The following is an 18683-nucleotide window of genomic DNA, read 5'->3' as shown; positions in this document are numbered from 1 at the left end:
TTTTTGATATGCTGATGGATTTGGTTTACTAGCATTTTGTTGAGGATATTTGCATCTATGTTCATCAGATATTGGCCTGTAGTTTGTTGTTGTTGTTTTCTTGCTAGATTTTAGTGTCAGGATGATACTGGTTTTGTAGAATGAGTTAGGAATTCCTTCTCCTCAATGTTTTAGAATGGTTGCAGTAACATTGATACCATCTTTTTTTTTGTATGTTTGGTAAAATTCAGCTGTGAATTCATCTAGTCCTGGGCTTCTCCTGCTTGATAAATATTTTTATTACAAATTCAATTTCATAATTAACTACTGGTCTGTTCAGATTTTTTTAAATTTATAGAGAAAAAATATTTATTTGGTTTATAGTTGTGCAGGCAGTAGAAGCATGGGACTAGCACCTGCTCAGGTTTGGGTGAGACCTCAGAAAGCATCCAATCACAGAGAAAGGCAAAGGGAGGGCCAGTGTATCACGTCTTAGAGCCCGTGTGGACCCGGATGGCGATGGCAGCCCGAGGAGAGGGAGGGCTGACTGTATGGTTGGCTTTCCGACGACCAGACCCTGCAGGATTCGGCCTTTCCCTTTGGAGTTTTCCTCCATCCCCCTCCGTCCCTCCCAGGGGATGCCCGCAGGCCACAGTGGTCACTGAAGGTCAACCCTGAGCCGAAGGAGAAGTGGCCTCGACCCTGGGGACCCCTTCAGGTGCAGCTTGAGGGGGAACGGCCGCCTTTCCCGTTGGGCACCCAGCTGTGGCTGTGCCCCGTCCTCGCCCAGCTCCCGGCATAGGCATGCGCTCTGGGCCAGGGCTGGGGCCCCCAGCCTCCCCGGGAGGAATTGCTGGGTTGACTCTGGGTCAGCAAAGGGGTCCCCCTCTGGGTCCCCCCTTTCTAGCGGGGGGACGTCCTGCAGCCGCTGGAGGAGGCTGAGTCACGCTTTCCCCACCAGAAGTCTACCTGTGCCTGCACCCGCCGGGCCTGCCGGCCTCTTCCTTCTCATCCAGGGGGCCTCTTCTCCAGCCTCACGGAGGTGGGAAGCTTGCTGGAGGCCCCTACCTGCCTTTTGGGGAAGACCCCGAGGCTGGCCCACGCCCTGCTGGCAGGACCCTTCCTGACTGGGTCCACCGTTCTTCTGGGTCTCACCACTTCTCCCAGCCCCTGGGCTGCTTCCTCTCTCCCGTGTCTGGGACCCCAGAGGCACCACTTCCATTCCATACAAGGTAAGAGTCCCAAGGAGAGGCCGGGCACGGTGGCTCACGCCTGTAATCCCAACACTTTGGGAGGCCGAGGCGGGCGGATCACGAGGTCAGGAGATCGAGACCATCCTGGCTAACACGGTGAAACCCCGTCTCTACTAAAAATACAAAAAATTAGGGCGTGGTGGCAGGCGCCTGTAGTCCCAGCTACTCGGGAGGCTGAGGCAGGAGAATGGCGTGAACCCGGGAGGTGGAGCTTGCAGTGAGCCGAGATCGCGCCGCTGCACTCCAGCCTGGGCGACAGAGAGAGACTCCGTCTCAAAAAAAAAAAAAAAAAAAAAAAAAGTCCCAAGGAGAAATTGGAGAGGCTCTCCTATGAAAATCCATCTCACCATTCCTTTTCTGAGGAGTCCACAGGACCTGTACAGTTGGAACCAGCCCCTCAGGCTTCCCTGCCAGAGCCCTTTTCTCCAGGAGCAGAGGCATCCATCCCCTCCTGCCAGCATTCCAGACCCTGGAGGGCTTGCGCGGTGGCAGGTTTTCCCTTGAATGCTGAGGTGAGGCTGAGGGAAAGGTGCGTGGCCAGGACCAGAGGGCCTGCTGACTGCCAGCTAAAACTCTGGGCAGGAGGCTTTCCCACGTACTTTACGTACTTTTAAGATGATGACCAAAATCCTTACTGTCTCCCTGCAAAATCCGTGTGGCTTCCTCTGGCGTGTCCGATACTCTTGTGTTTGTGGCCAGACTGGGCCTCCCCTCTTCCTCCAAACTCATTAGTTCTCTCCCACACAGAACACACATTGTTCTGCCTGGAAGGCCCATCACATCCCTCCCCAACCCTCTCGGTTCAATCTAAGCTTTCTTGGGGTCTCAGCTTAGGTTGCCTGTTCAGGGAAGCCTCTGGGACCCTCAGGTCTAGGTCACATTTGTTTCATGCTTTCACAGCGGTGTGTAGTGTATACTGGTTCTTCTTATCCCTCAGGTGTCTCCTCACAAGGACTGCTCTGTTTCTGCTAAGTGTTGCATTCTCACCACCCAGTGGAGGGTTTGGCCTGTGGAAGATTCTGATTTTGGTGGCCAGCCTCATGGGTTGAAAAGTAAAGGTCAAGTAGTTAAAGGAAGGGCGTTCCAGGCAGAGGGATAGGTAAGGTAGGTAAGGGATAGGTAAGGTGCAGAGGTAAGGTAGGGATAGCTTTGAGGGCTCCTTAGGAGGGAGTGAAACCCCTGAGGGTCAAGGAGCCCTAGTTTGGAAGGCCTTGCTGCTAAGGGATCTGGATTTTGTCCTGAAGCCTAGAGTAGTTTCTTTAAGAGTCTGATCTCGGCCGGGCGCAGTGGCTCACGCCTGTAATCCCAGTACTTCGGAAGGCCAAGGCAGGCGGATCACGAGGTCAGGAGTTCCAGACCATCCTGGCTAACACGGTGAAACCTGTCTCTACTAAAAATACAAAAAATTAGCTGGGCCTGGTGGCACGTGCCTGTAGTCCCAGCTACTCGGGAGGCTGAGGCAGGAGAATTGCTTGAACCGGGGAGGTGGAGGTTGTAGTGAGCAGAGATCATGCCACTGCACTGCAGCCTGGGTGATAAGAGTGAGACTCCATCTCAACAACAACAACAACAAAAAAAGTCTGATCTCAGCACTGTCCTGCCTAGACTGCTTCTTTTTTTAGGACAAGTTTTTATTGCTACCTGCTAAAAACGCATTTATTGTCATGGTGCAGGCTAGGTTGGAGGAGTAAAACTAGAGACAAGAAGAGTTAAGAAGCCACTGCAGTAATCAAGACAAATGAGTCAAGCCAAAGGCTGAGATGCTGTACAGGAAGGTCTCTAGGGGGACCCTAAATTTAGCTGGGGGGGGTGGTGCAAGATTCCTACGAAGTGGCACTAAAGGAGGGACTGAGTACTTACTAAAGACCTTATGACTAAGAGGTCTCTCTCATCCCTACACTACTTCCTTCACTCCAGTGTCTAGAATTGGCCTCTGTATATAGGAGCTCTTTGGTTGAGCATGGCTCACACCTGTAATCCCAGCAGTTTGGGAGGCTGAGGTGGGAGGATCACTTGAACTCAGGTGTTCAAGACCAACACAGTGAGACCCCATCGCTATAAAATTTTTAAAAATTTTAGCCAGGCATGGTGGTGCACGCTTGTAGTCCCAGCTACTTAGGAGGCTGATGCAGGAGGATCGCTTGAGCCCAGAAGTTGGAGGCCACAGTGAGCTATGATCACATCACTACACTCCAGCCTGGGTGACAGGGTAAGATCCTGTCTCAAAAAGAAAAAAAAAAAATTAAGCACAAAAAGTTTGGAGACCAGGAAACAGGAGTACAAGTATAGGTGCTGTCCCACTCTTAGTGAGGTCGGCTGTGAAATTAAATCAGTTCCTGGAACAAATCTTACAAAGAGATCAGAGATCACTTGCGGTTTTTTGTTTTTTTTTTTTTTTTTTTTTTTTTGAGACAGCGTCTCACTCTGTCACCCAGGCTGGAGTGCAGTGGTGCCATCTTGGCTCACAGCACCCTTCGCCTCCTGGGTTCAGACAATTCTCCCACCTCAGTCTCCCGAGTAGCTGGGACTACATGCCTGGCTAATTTTTGTCTTTTTTGGTAGAGACAGGGTTTCACCATGTTGGCCAGCCTGGTCATTAACTTTTTTAAAAAATGTGTATTTTCCTGATAAAGATTCAGCATAAATTTTAGGCAGAAGTCTGACGTCTAGCAGTCCCCCAGAAAGCATTCTGTTGTCTGTTGGGGCTTCCTTGGGAGATGGACTGTGGGCTAGGCCTGGGTGCTTTGGCAGATACAGAGTCAGAGGCTGTGGAAAGGGGATGGTCCAGACAGGACTATAATAAATGCAGGGATGGCTGGGCGCGGTGGTTCATGCCTGTAATTCCAGCACTTTGGGAGGCCAAGGCAGGTGGGTCACTTGAGGTCAGGAGTTCAAGACCAGCCTGACCAGCATGGCAAAACCCTGTCTCTCCTAAAAATACAAAAATTAGCTGGGCGTGGTGGTGCATGCTTGTAATCCCAGCTACTTGGAAGGCTGAGGCAGGACAATCACTTGAACCCAGGAGGCAGAGGTTGCAGTGAGCCGAGATTGCGTTACCGCACTCCAGCCTGGGCAACAGAGGGAGACTGCATCTCAAAAAAAGAAAAAAAAAAAGAAATGCAGGGAGAAGTCAAGCTTCTAGCCTCCTTGTCAAAGGATTTAAAGTAGCATTAGATGGTAGAGAGAAACAAAAGATGACCCAAGTTTCATTTTCTCAGCTTTCTACTGGAGAGAGGACTTCATATGAACCAGAGTGCGAAAAAGGTCAGAATGGAACCCTGGGGCTGGCTAGCTCAAATTTGTATGAGGGATGAAGGGCAGTCCTCTCTGCTCACACTAAGGCGAAATGGCCAGGGCCTGCTGAGAAATCACATCCTTTGCTGTAGGAGTAGAAGGGATTCCATGTGCCTAAGAAATGTCAGAGAAAAAGGGGATGTGAGCTCCATGGATCCTCTCCAGGCCACCTGGATCCCTCCTTATCTTTGTAGGACTCTGCTTACTGCCAGCTGGAATTGTCAACCAAAGGGCTCTAAGTTGGGATCTCAGTCCCTTAAGATGAGGGGAGATGGCTGGGCGTGGTGGCTCCTGCCTATAATCCCAGCACTTTGGGAGGCCGAGGTGGACAGATCACCTGAGGTCAGGAGTTCGAGACCAGCCTGGCCAACAATTAAAATTACATTTTAATTTTTTTAAATATAAAAAATTAGCTGGGCGTGGTAGCACATGCTTGTAATGCCAGCTACCCTGGAGGCTGAGGCAGGAGAACTGCTTGAACCTGGGAGGTGGAGGTTGCAGTGAGCCGAGGTCGTGTCACTGCACTCCAGAGCCTGGGCGACAAGGGCAAAACTCAAAAAAAAAAGAAAAAAGATGAGACGAGAAAGCTAGGAAGGCCTAAGCACAAACCTCAGCAGGGGGAATCGCTATAGAGGATAAGCCTCCTTGTTCTTAAAGGCTATTTTTATTTCAGTTGGCTGTTTGGAGCTGTGTAAAAATAATGGAAAACAACAATAACAACAACAAACAAACAAAAAACCCTCCAAAGGGCTATTTTAATTCAAACCCCTGAGGTGTCTATCTTTCCCCTTCCTTTGGGGGAGGGAGGAGGTGAGACAAGTAATAACTTAGGGGAACGTTTCCTTCCATCTGTGCAGGTCTCCTGAGAGCAGGAACCTCGCTGCATCTCCTACACTTCTCAAGAGCAGAAATGAGCTCACTGCCCCACACCCAGGATTCTCATACCACATTTGAGGACTCTCTGGTTTGGACAGACTACGATGAAATTGATCACAACCTTTAGTTCTCATGGTCTGGGAGGCCATCTCCTCTCCTCAGACCCTGTTACTCCTAGATCTGTCCTCTCATTAACTCTGTCAGCACAGGCTGCTCTCTCTTCCAGGACTCCAGGAGCTCCTCATCACCCTCATCTGCTGTAACACGGAAAGAACCCACTTACCTGCTTCAATACTAGGTTTTGCCCCCCGTCCCATTTTCAAAAAGTCAGGCACAAAGTAAAACCCTATATTTATTATCCCTTCTGTTTTGAGGCTCCAGCTCTAGCCCCAGACCTTTTTTGATAGGAGAAGGTAATACAGTTTATTTTCTAACTTGTTTCCCCTAGTTTTCTCCTGTCTCGTCACCCGTGTGATCCATGTGTATCAGAAGTGATAGGTGGCTCAAGATCATTTTGGTCAGATTTTAAAAATAAAATATTTTCTCCTTTTATGTCTAAAAATATTAGCTTACAGCCTACCACTCCCAGCTGGAAAAAGAAAATTGTTCCATTTCTGTTTTTATCCTCCCCCTTGGACTTGCTACTCCCAAGGGCCCCAGGAAGAACTAGACTTTGGTTGTACAGAACTGTGCTGTTAAATAGGATTTGATAGCCACTAGCTACATGTGGCTAATTAAAATTAAATTAAATACTATCTTAAAAATTGAGTTCATGAGGTGCACTAGCCACATTTCAAGAGCTCAAGTCATATGTAGCTAGTAGTATCTACTGTATTAGACAGCAGATACAGAATACTTCCATTGTTACATGAAGTTCTATTAGCTTGAATGTGGAGGACTAGCGTCTTTAGCTTCCTTTCTTATAACCACATTTTACCAGCCAGCAAATATTTGCAATAACTTCACTGTTACAGGATAATTTTCAGAGGAGTTAGGAATTGGGGGTAGGAAGCAGCATAGAATCTACAAGTCTTATAGGAGTTTCAGGAGGCATGGCATAGAGGCCAGGGGTTGATGGTCAATGGCAGGAGCCTTAGGTTTTAAGAAAGTACTTTAGGGACTGATGTTATATTACCAGGGCCACCTCCACTGTGGACTCAGTGGTTCTGCATAATACCTGAAAACAAAAAATGACATCCCTACTGCTCTGCTGGAACTGAGGAGTAGCTGAAGTGATTGTTATTACTCAAAATCTCCAGAGCTTGATTTTGTAAACTGTTTCATCTGTCACGGTTCTTGTTCTCCCAAATCCACGTGACATAAGCAGCGGTAATGTTTAGAAAAGGTTTGTTGACTTTGCTACCCCACTCCAAGAGCAGGGAGTAGTGGGTGTCATATCCATTAATCCACTGATACTCAGGGTACTTTTTTTTTTTTTTTTTTTGAGACGGAGTTTCATTCTTGTTGCCCAGGCTGGAGTGCAATGGTGCGATCTCGGCTCACTGCAACCTCCTCCTCCCAGGTTCAAGTGATTCTCCTGCCTCAGCCTCCTGAGTAGCTGGGATGACAGGCATGCGCCACCATGCCTGGCTAATTTTGTATTTTTAGCAGAGACAGGGTTTCTCCATGTTGGTCAGGCTGGTCTGGAACTCCCAACCTCAGGTGATCTGCCTACCTCGGCCTCCCAAAGTGCTGGGATTACAGGTGTGAGCCACCATGCCTGGCCCTCAGGGTACTTTTAATAAAGTGCTAGCTAGGCAAGCCTATTCTTCCTCTCAAGAGTAGGTGTTCCACTTTTGAACACCTATGCCAGGCACCGGCTATAGTGCCTACAAGAGGATGATATGTGGACATGACCACTTTCCCTGACTCTACATCAGTGGTTCTCAACTGGGGATGATTTTGCAATGTCCGCTTATGGGACATTTGGTAATGTCTAGAGACATTTGCGGTTGTCACCACTAGTGGAGGGGTACTACCTGCATGTAGTGGGTAGAGTCCAGAGATGCTACTAAGTATCCTACAATGCATAGGACAGCTGCCCACAACAAAGAATTATCTCACTCAAAATGTCAATAGGGTCGAGGTTGAGAAATCCTGGTCTAGGCTGGGTGTGGTGGCTCATGACTGTAATCCCAGCATTTTAGGAGGCCAAGGCAGGAGGATCACTTGAGCCCACCAGGCGTTCAAGACCAGCCTGGGCAATGTAGGGAGAGCTCCACAAAAAATAAAAATAAATTAGCTGCACTATAGTCCTTGTTACACAGAAGGCTGACGTGGGAGCATCACTTGAACCTAGGAAGTGAGTGAGCTGTGATCGCACTACTGCACTCCAGTCTGGGCAACAGAGTGAGACCCTGGCTCAAACAAAACAAAAACAAAAGCATTGAAAGAAAGAAAGAGGCCGGGCGCGGTGGCTCAGGCCTGTAATCCCAGCCCTTTGGGAGGCCGAGGCGGGCAGATCACAGGGTCAGGAGATCGAGACCATCCTGACTAACACGTTGAAACCCCGTCTCTACTAAAAATACAAAAAATTAGCCAGGCTTGGTGGCGGGCACCTGTAGTCCCAGCTACTCGGGAGGCTGAGGCAGGAGAATGGCGTGAATCCAGGAGGCGGAGCTGGCAGTGAGCCGAGATCATGCCACCACACTCCAGCCTGGGCAACAGAGCGAGACTCTGTCAAACAGAGAGAGAGAGAGAGAGAGAGAAAGAAAAAGAAATCAATCAATCAATCCGGTTTAGATGACAACATGAATCAGGTTTGTTGTTGTTGTTGTTGTTTTTTCCCCTGCAGACAGAGTCTCGCTCTGTCGCCCAGGCTGGAGTGCAGTGACGTGATTTCGGCTCACTGCAACCTCCGCCTCCCGGGTTCAAGTGATTCTCCTGCCTAGGCCTCCTGAATAGCTGGGACTACAGGTGCAAGTCACCATGCCTGGCTAATTTTTTGTGTTTTTAGTAGAGACGGGGTTTCACTGTGTTAGCCAGGATGGTCTCGATCTCCTGACCTCGTGATCCACCCGCCTTGGCCTCCCAAAGTGCTGGGATTACAGGCGTGAGCCACCGCGCCCAGCCTGTATCAGGTCTTTATGCCAAAATGAATCATGCAGTCTAGGCTCAGTAGGATAGTAAGGCTGTTAAATGTCTGATAAATTGGGAAGGAAAAAATATGGAGTCAGTGAAACAGTGGGCTCCCTAAAGCTGAAGGGCAGGTGTAATTGGAGTGTGCTTAAGTGTATTGGAAGGCTAAGAGCTAAGGTCATAGTGCAATGGGAGTTGATTTCAGATGTGTAGCCAATCTGAAGATGAGATCCAGGGTACAGCCACAGAAGTAGACGAACAAGTTTAAACAGTCTGACTTGTGATACAGCAGTGAACAGCTGAACCTAATAGGGAAGACATTCAATAAACAGGTGAGCTGTATGTTTTTCCTCAATGTTTTTGTAACCCACACTTCTACTTTTCATATACCTGAAAATCTCACATTTGCCCCTCCATTTACAATTTCAAAATTAAGTATCATGATTAAAATTAATGAAAGCAGTAATTTTAGAAGGAAAAAATTTATTCAGATGATGTGATAGCCATGTCACTGTTAAGCCTGAACTTTTCTTTCCTGGGTGGTGTAAAAGGTGCAAGAAAACACAAGCTGCTTTTAATAACACTCTTGCACTGCTTTCTCCCCAAAGCTAGATATATCAAAACATTAAAAAATAAAAAAGCTTTTTAAGGTGTAAGGAGCAAATGGAATAGTGGATAAAGCCTTTTCATCTGTTTAGTCATTTTACACCCAAGTTTCTCTAGAGTATTTGCCTGGAAGTTTCTAGTCAAAACCATTAGACCTTGAGTTTCACAAACTCCTCTTGAAGCTCTTCCGGTGAGGCCTGCACATTGGTATGAAACACATTCTTTCCAAAAGCTACCACTAGTAGATTTTAAGAACAAGCTCAGGAGCACATCACTCAAAATAATTCCAAGTATTTCACTTTTTCCCCTCAAATGACATTCATGAATCTGGTCCTTGAAAGACTAGCCAAGAAAATTAGACATTTTTAGCATTAGTTTGCTCATACATACATTTGCTATATTTTTATGGTTGTATTTTTGGCAAGTTTTGTTTGATGTATTTCATAATGAACGGCGAAATTGGTGTTTGCCCCTTGACATTTCAGTGTCAATGTATTTTAAGCTTCAGTGTGTTAAAACTCTGTTGAAAATTTTAACTTTTGAAATGTTCAAGTATAGATTATTTTTCATTGTTCTTCCAACCTTGGGGTTGTTCTGTCCACAAGTTCAGCAGAATCCGTTTTTCTTTGACAACCAAGAAACTTCAATATGTAACAGAAAACATGGAATGGCATTTAGATCTTCAAAAAGCAGGGCAGACTGGAATGGAATGTACTGTTTCTCACAGTGGTCTATGCTGACAGCAAGGCTGAAGATTTCCAGTAGGTTATGGGTAATCAGTGAAAGTTCATGCTTGGTGGTGACAGCTGCAGTACATCTTGAATACCAGTTCTCTTCAATCTTTGCCAAAAACCCAAATTTAACACAGTTTGCTGTAGTGCCATTAAGATATATTCCTATACAATTTCCTCCAACTCGGTTCATTTGATACAGCTGCAAAAATACTCTTTGGTGGTCAAGTAGAAGGCTCACGAAAACAGCACATCCACAGTTTTGAAAGCCTTATTCTGAATGTAAGCAAAGTACAGTTTTCTTCATCAGTAGATTCATCTCAACCAACAGCAATAAAAGATGAGCCGATTTTTTTTTTTTTTTTTGAGATGGAGTCTTGCTCTATTGCCCAGGCTGGAGTGCAGTGGCTCAGTCTCGGCTTACTGCAAGCTCCGCCTCCCAGGTTCATGTCATTCTCCTGCCTCAGCCTCTTGCGAGCTGATGTTTTTTAAGATCTGAAGTTTGATATATTCAGTCATTAATTCAGAGTTAAGACTGCAGAAGTAGATGAAGAAATTCTGGAATTCCTTAATATATTTGTGGCAGCACTCAGAATGCAAGGTTTCACAAGTGTCTCCATTTTTTTCTCCTTTGCAATTAAAAGGGCTGTCTAATATTAAGCTTTCATGGCTTGGAAGATTCCTGTGAATATTTCAATACTGTCCAGTCTTAAAGCTGCAGAGAATCGGGCTTTGCAGAACACTCCACTGTTTTTAATGGCATGAATTTAACAGTGTTTGGCATGGTGTCACTGCCCAACACTTTCAGATAACTCAACTGAAGAAGTTGACCCTATCTTCTGCAAAATAACATGAGTATATACTTGAGAAAAGCCTCAACACTTTTTTTTTGGCTGCCATTTTTAGCTACCTCAAAGGAGATAACAGAAAAACAAGGAGTACTGATGATGGAAGCATCTGGTCCCTCTTGCAGAGTGATTAATGATTTTATTGGTGGCAGCTGGGTGGCAGGACAATCCAGGCATCCAGTTATGCCTGATCCCCAATAAGTGAAATCTTTGTTCATTTTCTTTTTATACACCCGTCTGCTTCCTAAAACCTGACACCATTTAATGGTGCCCTTGGTCAAATCTAAATGATCTTACTTTCATAATTCTTTGATTCTAGCTTGCAGAGTCAAGACGAACTCTAACTCATGGGATGGACAAACTGGAAGATGTAAAATAAGTAAGGCTTTCTGGGCCAAAAAGCCTCTTCTTACAGAAAATCAAATTTTAAAAGAACATTGACCTCAAAACAATAAAACTGTCCTGGTTATGCAATAGAAATAGCTATATAAATGGAATCATATCCTTAATGAACACCTCCTATGGCTACCCAACTTTTCACACATCTTACTGATTATAGGCCTTGCTGTGAATGCTTTCTTGCTCTATCTGAAGTATTCCCACCAGAGTTGTTTCCAACTTTATTTCCTGTGTTATGAAAAATGAAGTTTTTTTTAACATTGTAACAAAGTATATGAAAGATAATGTATACTGTATTAAATAAACCATTATACAAAAATAGTTCCTTGTACTGTTAACTATTATTATGACTTTGGTCAGTAAAATTCTAAATCATGCGACTATAATTTACATGTTTACCAATGGAAGGAAGTGACAATGAACTGCCTAAAGAATGAAAGAGACAGCCAGGCATGGTGGCTCACATCTGTAATCCCGGCACTTTGGGAGGCCGAGGCGGGGGGGATCAGGAGGTCAAGAGACTGAGACCATCCTGGCCAACATGGTGAAACCCCGTCTACACTAAAAATGCAAAAATTAGCTGGGCGTGGTGGTGCGCACCTGTATTCCCAGCTACTTGGGAGGCTGAGGCAGGAAAATCACTTGAACTCGGGAGGCATAGGTTGCAGTGAGCTGAGATCGCACCACTGCACTCTAGCCTGATGACAGAGCGAGACTCCAGCTCAAATAAATAAATAAATAAATAAAAATGAAAAAAGATTTGTGTCTTAACTGTGCACTTACCAATATTTACTATAAAATGGGGGAAGGGGATGATGATAAAAGTTAGCTGAGGAAGGCTGCGCACAATGGCTCATGCCTGTAATCCCAGCACTTTGGGAGGCCCAGGTGGTGGATCTCCTGAGGTCAGGAGTTCAAGACCAGCCTGGCCAACATGGTGAAACCCCATCTCTACTAAAAATGCAAAATTAGCTGGGCATGGTGGCATGTGCCTGTAATCGCAACTACTAGGGGTGCTGAGACAGGAGGATCACTTGAACCCGGGAAACAGAGGTTGCAGTGAGCCGAGATCATGCCATTGCACTTCTGCCTGGGCAACAGAGCAAGACACCGTCTCAAAAAAAAAAAGTTAGGAGAGAAATGGAAGGTTCTCTCTTTTCCTCAGCTTCAGTGTACTAAAACCCAGAAGCATAGGACATAAGTTTTTTCCATGGGATACTTTAGTTATCACCTTGGGTGAAAACATGGTACTAGGATTTGTCCTTCAAGTCAGGTTAATGTAACAGAGGTAGCAGTGACTTATGGTTAGATTTGTGCCTTAACTGTGCACTTACTAATATTTGCTATAAAATGGGGGCAGGGGGGTGATAATAATATCTAATATATGAAGCCTGTAGGACAGTGCTCTGTGTTTGTGTTTTGACTGCAACTCAAAGAAAGCAATATATTTTTAGATGAAGTATATACATGTATATATATATAACTTAAAAGTTTCATAAAGCAATACTTACCCTATGTTCCATGTGTTCTAATATTTTCTCTTTCTTCATTTTGAGATAATGCTAGGCATGACCCATTTATTTTAAGACACACTAATTGGTCAAAAAACAATTTGAAAACCACTGCTATAGGAGAATATGAGGAAATATATTTTATAAACTGTAAAGCACTACTAAGACGTGAGCAGCGGCTGCTGCATATCCAGGTCAACCTTTCTGGGCCTGAAGACAACCTCTCCTTCGTTTGGGCACTGCTAGGAGTCAAATCTACCTAGACTTTTGGTAAGGAAGATGGTACTCATGCTCATTGTCATTGAGACAATTATCTAATGCTTAGAAGTCAAGACTAGAAAGCAAGGCATTAACCATATCAGCACCCAAACAAGGGAAGACAAGTTACAAGAAAGCCAAATAAAACAGCAAACATTTGTTTAGTGCTTTATGGTTAACATATATGATCTCTTTTAATCCTTGCAATCCTAGGGAAAAAGTGAAGCTCAAGGAGGTTGACACCTGCCCAAGACTAGACAGTAAGTGGCAGAGCCAGGTCATCTGATCCTAAATCCCGCACTCCTTCCACTATGATAAAATACCAGGAAAGAAAAGTGATCAGGATATGAGGCACATTCTGATCCATCAAAGATGCTTAAATGCTTTGCCTTTCTCTAGAAGGAAAACGGACCCCACTGAAGGTAGAGATGCAATCCCAGACTTTGAGAGGGGGGTGTGGCCAATTGCTACCAGTAGTTTAGGACTCACATCTGGCATTTCTGTCTACCAATACATCTATTTTGACACTGCTTGTGCTGAGGTCCCAAATGTCTATTATCTCCAAGTACTGTGGCTTTCTATTCCTATCTGCACCTGTCCCAGGGAATTGGTCAAGGACTCACATTAGAGAGAAATGAAGTACTGGGTATCTGTTACTCATGTTCCTTACACTTAGGTAGACTGCCAGTATTAGCAGTAGTGGTCCGCTTCCAGTGACCGTCATATTATCTGTTCAGCTTCCTCTGGGGAAGCCAATCTGCCCCAATCTTCATGGTTTTGTGTCTCCTTTTTTACCCACATGACCATCTCTCTCCACCGTGTCTCCCTCATCAAAGAAAGAGAAGTTTAGCAACTAAGCACCTGAGGAGGTGGGAAAGGAATGCTATCATTCCTCAGCTCTCCTAGTTACCTTTCCACTCCCTTCATCCCCCCACATTCCCTCATTTCTCTCACCTGGTACTCCTGAACCACCTCCTCCAAAGGCAGCACGCTGTGCTGTTTGTGGCTCCTGGATTCTCGGCACACCACACAGATGGCCTCTTTGTCCACCTCACAGAAGAGTTTCAGGGCTTCCTGGTGTTTAAAGCACGTGCCCTGATCATTACTCCGGTTTTCCCGATAAGGAGTGGGGCACATCTGGCGAATTATCTGGACCATGTTGGCCAGCTGCAAGTTGGGACGAAAGCTGCGACGTGTAAAGCTCTTTCGGCACTGGGGGCAGGTGAACTGCCCTGGAAGGGGCAAGGAAGGAGGCGGGTGGATGTCAGGATACAGCTCTTCATCTTCGTCCTCATCGTATGCTTCCAGTGTTTCTTCTTCTTCTCGGTAGACATCAATCCTCAGGTCAGGTCTCAAGCCTCCTAGGTAACAGTCCTGATCTTCCTCTTCTTCTTCCTCCTCGTCCCACATATAGTCTACGTTGTCCCAATTAGTTCTACCACTGTCACCGAGCCAGAGTTCATCGTCATCTTGGTCTTGGAACAACTCTTCGTCAGCATTCCCCCGATGCGACACCTCTCGAATGGAGCCGTCCCATCCATCCACGGCCCCCACCGCCTCCTCGTCCTCCTCCTCCTCCCATTCATCTTCCTCCTCGTCCTCCTTACCCCACAGCTGGGTCACACACCCTCGGCAGAAGTTGTGCCCGCAGCTGATGGACACGGGGTCCTTGAAGTAATCCAAGCAGATGGCACACACCGCTTCCTCCTGAAGGGTCTGCACGGGGCTGGGAGTAGTGGCATAACCAGCCATCTCAATGCCCGCCGGCAGGTGTAGATACGTCAGCTTGGAGCTGAGGAGCGGGGACGCGCCTGCAGGCCTGCCTCCAAACTACTCTGGTGACCCGAGGCGGTCCTCAACCTTGCTCTTCTTCCTCGGGGCCGCAGGGGAGCTTTGACCCCCTCTCTCAGGGTGCGAACGCCCAGATCCAGACTCACAGCCTCTCTCTGGGATCGGTGGGGACACAGCAGGCTGCAGCCCCCAGCTGCTCGGTCCTGTCACGTCTCTCGCTACCCTCAGGGTGTGCCCTACACTGCGGCGTCCGCCTCAGATGCAGCCGCTGGCTACCCTGCCCGAGGCGACGCAAAATGACGTCTCGCTCCTGCACACGCTCTGGAGAGACGCTCTAGGCCGGCGGAGGACCACGTCTCTATGGTGTGCCGGGGGCCGCGCGGGCCGGGAGTTGGGTGGGCTGGGGGACAGGCGGGCCCGCGCCGCCCGCTCCAGCTGGGCTAGTGCTGCACATTCCGGCCAGCCCCTCCTCAAGACCCCATTCCCAAGCCCCTTCTCAGCTCCCTCAGGCCGGCAGAGCGGCTCTGATCAGGTCAGCGGCGGACGCTGGGAAGAGGCCCGGCTTCGGAGAGGTGGTTTGGTGGGTTGGCTGGTTCTGGATGGGGGGGGTCAACACTCGAGGGGGACTGGGTCTCCGAGCCGTTGTCCAGCCTGAGCCGGAGCCCCAGGAAGGTTAGAGGGAAGGGGGATAAATCTCTCCGGAAGCCCCGCCCGGGCCGGGGCCGAGTTGGTCCGCGGCGGTGGGGAAGCCTGGGACACCACCCTGGTGCTGTCGCCCGTCCCGCCGTCCGCGCTTGGGGTGCCTTGGTGGGGATCCGGGCGCCGCACAGCTGGGAGGGCCTGCCGCCCGGGAGGCTCGGATCCGGGGCGCCCAGTGCCCCCCGCTGCCTTCCGGGAGCCGTCGGGCCCCAGCTCCACGCAGGCCTCAGACCCAGCCCTGTTTCTGCTTGCGGGGCCGCGGCTGCGCAGTATTGCGGCGTCTGCCAGCAAAGCTGCGCCCCGGCCGTGGGTCCCCTGAGGGGGCCGGGGCTCAAGTTCCCTTCGGTGCTGCCGCCTGCGTCGGGCCAGGGGTTCCGAGTTCCAGCCCTGAGCTCTGTGAGCTCGGCCGTGAGGGGGCTGGATTTGGGACCACACTTCCTCACCGCCGTGGTTTAGACTTAGTTTGAGAGCGGCTGGCCCCTCCTTCCTGTCCCGGTGTCCTCCGCTGTCTGTTACGCCCTTCATTCCTCCCTGGGGAGGGAGGGCTGGGGGCGCTGTCTGGGTCTGTTTTCCACCGCAGCGGGGCCCTAGGGCAGTGTCATTTAGACCCCACTCTGTCACCTTTCCTGGAGAGGGGACCTGATCCAGGGCTGAGAGGTTTTTTGGGTTTTTTTTGTTTTTTTTTTTTTGAGATGGAGTCTGGCTGTTGCCCAGGATGCAGTGCAGTGGCGCGATCTCGGCTCACTGCAAGCTCCGCCTCCCAGGTTCACGCCATTCTCCTGCCTCAGCCTCCCAAGTAGCTGGAACTACAGGCGCCTACCACCACGCCCGGCTAATTTTTTTTTTTTTTTTTTTTTTTGTATTTTTAGTAGAAACGGGGTTTCACCCTGTTAGCCAGGATGGTCTCGATTTCCTGACCTCGTGATCCGCCCACCTCGGCCTCCCAAAGTGCGGGCTGAGAGATCTTACAGTGCGAGGGGGAATCAGGCCCTGGGGAAAGGCTTCTCAGGGGTTGTCTCCTTCTGTCTTCTGTCTCTGCAGGTAGGGATAGAACCAGGTCAGGCCTGGATTTGTAGTCCCAGAGAACAGAGGATGGAGATGGGGGCTGGACGCAGCTCAGAGGGGCTGGTGCTCATGGGCTCTGTGTATGCCTTCTCCTGTGGCCTGGTTCTGTGTACAGATGTTCTACCCCAGTGCTGAGGGCCAAGACACCCTCTTGGCCTTGGTGCTGGGGGCATCCTGGGGCAAGGAGTGTAGGCAGAACTCCTCAACATTGGAGATTTGGGGAAATTGTGTCCCTTCCCTTTTAGACTCCTGTAGCCCCCTGCAGTGGCACGATCTGGGCCCACAGCAATCTCCACCTCCTGGGCTCAAGCAATCCTCCCACTTCAGCTTCTGGAATAGCTGGGAACACAGGCATGCACCACCACTCCAGGCTAATTTCTTTATTTTTTTTATAGAGACAGGGTTTCGTCATGTTGCCCAGGCTAAAGTGCCGTGGCTATTTATAGTCACGATTATTGCACCCTACCACCTCAAACTCCTGGACTCAAGTGATCCTCCCGCCTCAGCCTGTGGAGTAGCTGGGACTACAGGCATGCACCACCATGCCTGATTTACCCATTCTCTTTTAGATTTTTTTTTTGAGAGAGGGTCTTGCTCTGTTGCCCAGGCCAAATGCAGTGGTATGATCATGGCTCATTGCACCCTTGACCCCTGGGCTCAAGTGATCATCCTGCCTCAGCCTCCCAAGTAGCTGGGACTACAGGTGTGCATTACCACATCTGGCTAATTTTTATTTTATTTTTTTGTAGAGATGAGGTCCCGCTATGTTGCCCAGGCTAGTCTTGAACTCCTGGTTTAAGCAGTCCTGCCTCAGCCTTACAAAGTGCGGGAATTACAGATGTGAGCCACTACGCTCAGCCCCATACAAGGTTTTTTTTCTTTCTTTACCTGCCCTTCAATAAGAAGTACATTGCACATACTGATCCAATACAGACCTGCACATATATAACAGAAAGAAAATTTCTGCAGTGTTCTTTCCCTTATGACATCCAAAGCACTCTGATATTTTCTGTTTTATTTCAGTAAAATGCTGTTGAAGGCCCACGGGCGTGACTGCACCCCTCACTAATTGGTCATTGGTTTGGGGAGGACACCACTGTCCCAGTGGAACCTTGAGCACACCTTGGAGCCCTCCTCTTCCTCTCCGGACCTGCGCCAAACTGTGAGTGGCACAGAGCAAGGGCTGTATGTGTTCTCTTCTTTGTTGCATACTCAGTTCCTTGACCACAGTGCCAAGCACACAGCGAGCACTCCCTGTGTATCTGCTGAGTAAATAAACGAATGAACAAACCCAACACATTTCAGCCAAGTCCTGCTGATGTTTCTCCTCCAATCCAGCTCCTCCTTTCCAGCCTTACTTCTGCCACTCCAGATTTCACCCCCATCAGCTTCAGACTGGATGAAAGGAAACCATTTCTCTAAAGGATCACTTGCTCTCTCATTTCAGGCCATCCTGCAGCCACCAGAACCTTCCACATGAAATGAAAGGCTCACCACTTCATAGGCTTTAAGGAAATTCTTGGCCAGGTGTGGTGCCTCACTCCTGTAATCCCAGTGCTTTAAGAGGCCAAGATGGGAGGATTGTTTGAGCCAGGTGTTTGAGACCAGCCTGGGCAACATCGTAAGACCCCATCTCTACAAAAAAAAAAAATTGGCTGGGTGCGGTGGCTCATGCCTGTAATCCCAGCAATTTTGGAGGCTGAGGCGGGTGGATCACTTGAGGTCAGGAGTTCGAGACCAGCCTGGCCAACATGGTGAAACCCCGTCACTACTAAAAATACAAAAATTAGCCAGGCATGGCGGCAGGTGCCTGTAATCCCAGCTACTTGCGAGGCTGAGGAAGAATTGCGTGAACCTAGGAGGTGGAGGTTGCGGTGAGCCAAGATCATGCTGCTGCACTCCAGCCTGGGCAACAGAGTGAGACTCCATCTCAAAAATAATAAAAATAAATTAAAAAATTTAAAAATTACCTGCGTGTGATAGTGTGCGCCTGTAGTTCCAGCTACTTGGGAGGCTGAATTGGGAGGATCATTTGAGCCCAGGAGGTCAAGGCTGCAGTAAGCAGTGATCGTGCCACTGCCCTCGGCCTGGGCAACAGAACAACATGCAATCTTAAAAAAAAAAAATCCTGGCCAGGCACAGTGGCTTATGACTGTAATCCCAGCACTTTAGGAGACCGAGGCGGGCAGATCACGAGGCCAGGAGATTGAGACCATCCTGGCTAACACGGTGAAATCCCGTCTCTACTAAAAATACAAAAAATTAGCTGGGTGTGGTGGCAGGCGCCTGTAGTCC

General features: G+C 48.3%; 1 protein-coding gene and 1 long non-coding RNA gene across 25 annotated transcripts in view; one reads left to right on the top strand and one right to left on the bottom strand.

The window, feature by feature from the left end:
* Positions 1–14986, bottom strand: part of LOC107974580 (E3 ubiquitin-protein ligase TRIM52) — a 75049-nt gene extending 60063 nt beyond the window's left edge. For 20 of the 24 annotated variants that reach the window (XM_063807466.1, XM_063807456.1, XM_063807455.1 and 17 more), the window contains exon 1: positions 13788–14950. In XM_063807466.1, the coding sequence (XP_063663536.1) occupies positions 13788–14585 (798 nt within the window). In that variant the 5' untranslated portion in view covers positions 14586–14950. Of the gene's footprint in view, positions 1–8144; positions 8786–8943; positions 11293–13787 lie in introns of those variants that run through there. The other 4 variants (XM_024355891.3, XM_024355892.3, XM_024355893.3 and 1 more) reach the window with 4 other exon arrangements.
* A 31-nt stretch (positions 14987–15017) lies between these two features.
* LOC104004184 (uncharacterized) lies at positions 15018–18357 on the top strand. The gene is made up of 3 exons (XR_002943277.3): positions 15018–15156; positions 17412–17550; positions 17836–18357. It is a non-coding gene; the product is annotated as an uncharacterized LOC104004184 (long non-coding RNA).
* Positions 18358–18683: the final 326 nt, after the last annotated feature.

The sequence above is a fragment of the Pan troglodytes genome, chromosome 2 (assembly GCF_028858775.2).
Source record: "Pan troglodytes isolate AG18354 chromosome 2, NHGRI_mPanTro3-v2.0_pri, whole genome shotgun sequence".
Lineage (NCBI taxonomy): Eukaryota > Metazoa > Chordata > Mammalia > Primates > Hominidae > Pan > Pan troglodytes.
Note: the sequence above shows the minus strand (reverse complement) of the source record. Positions and strands in the feature narration are given on the sequence as shown.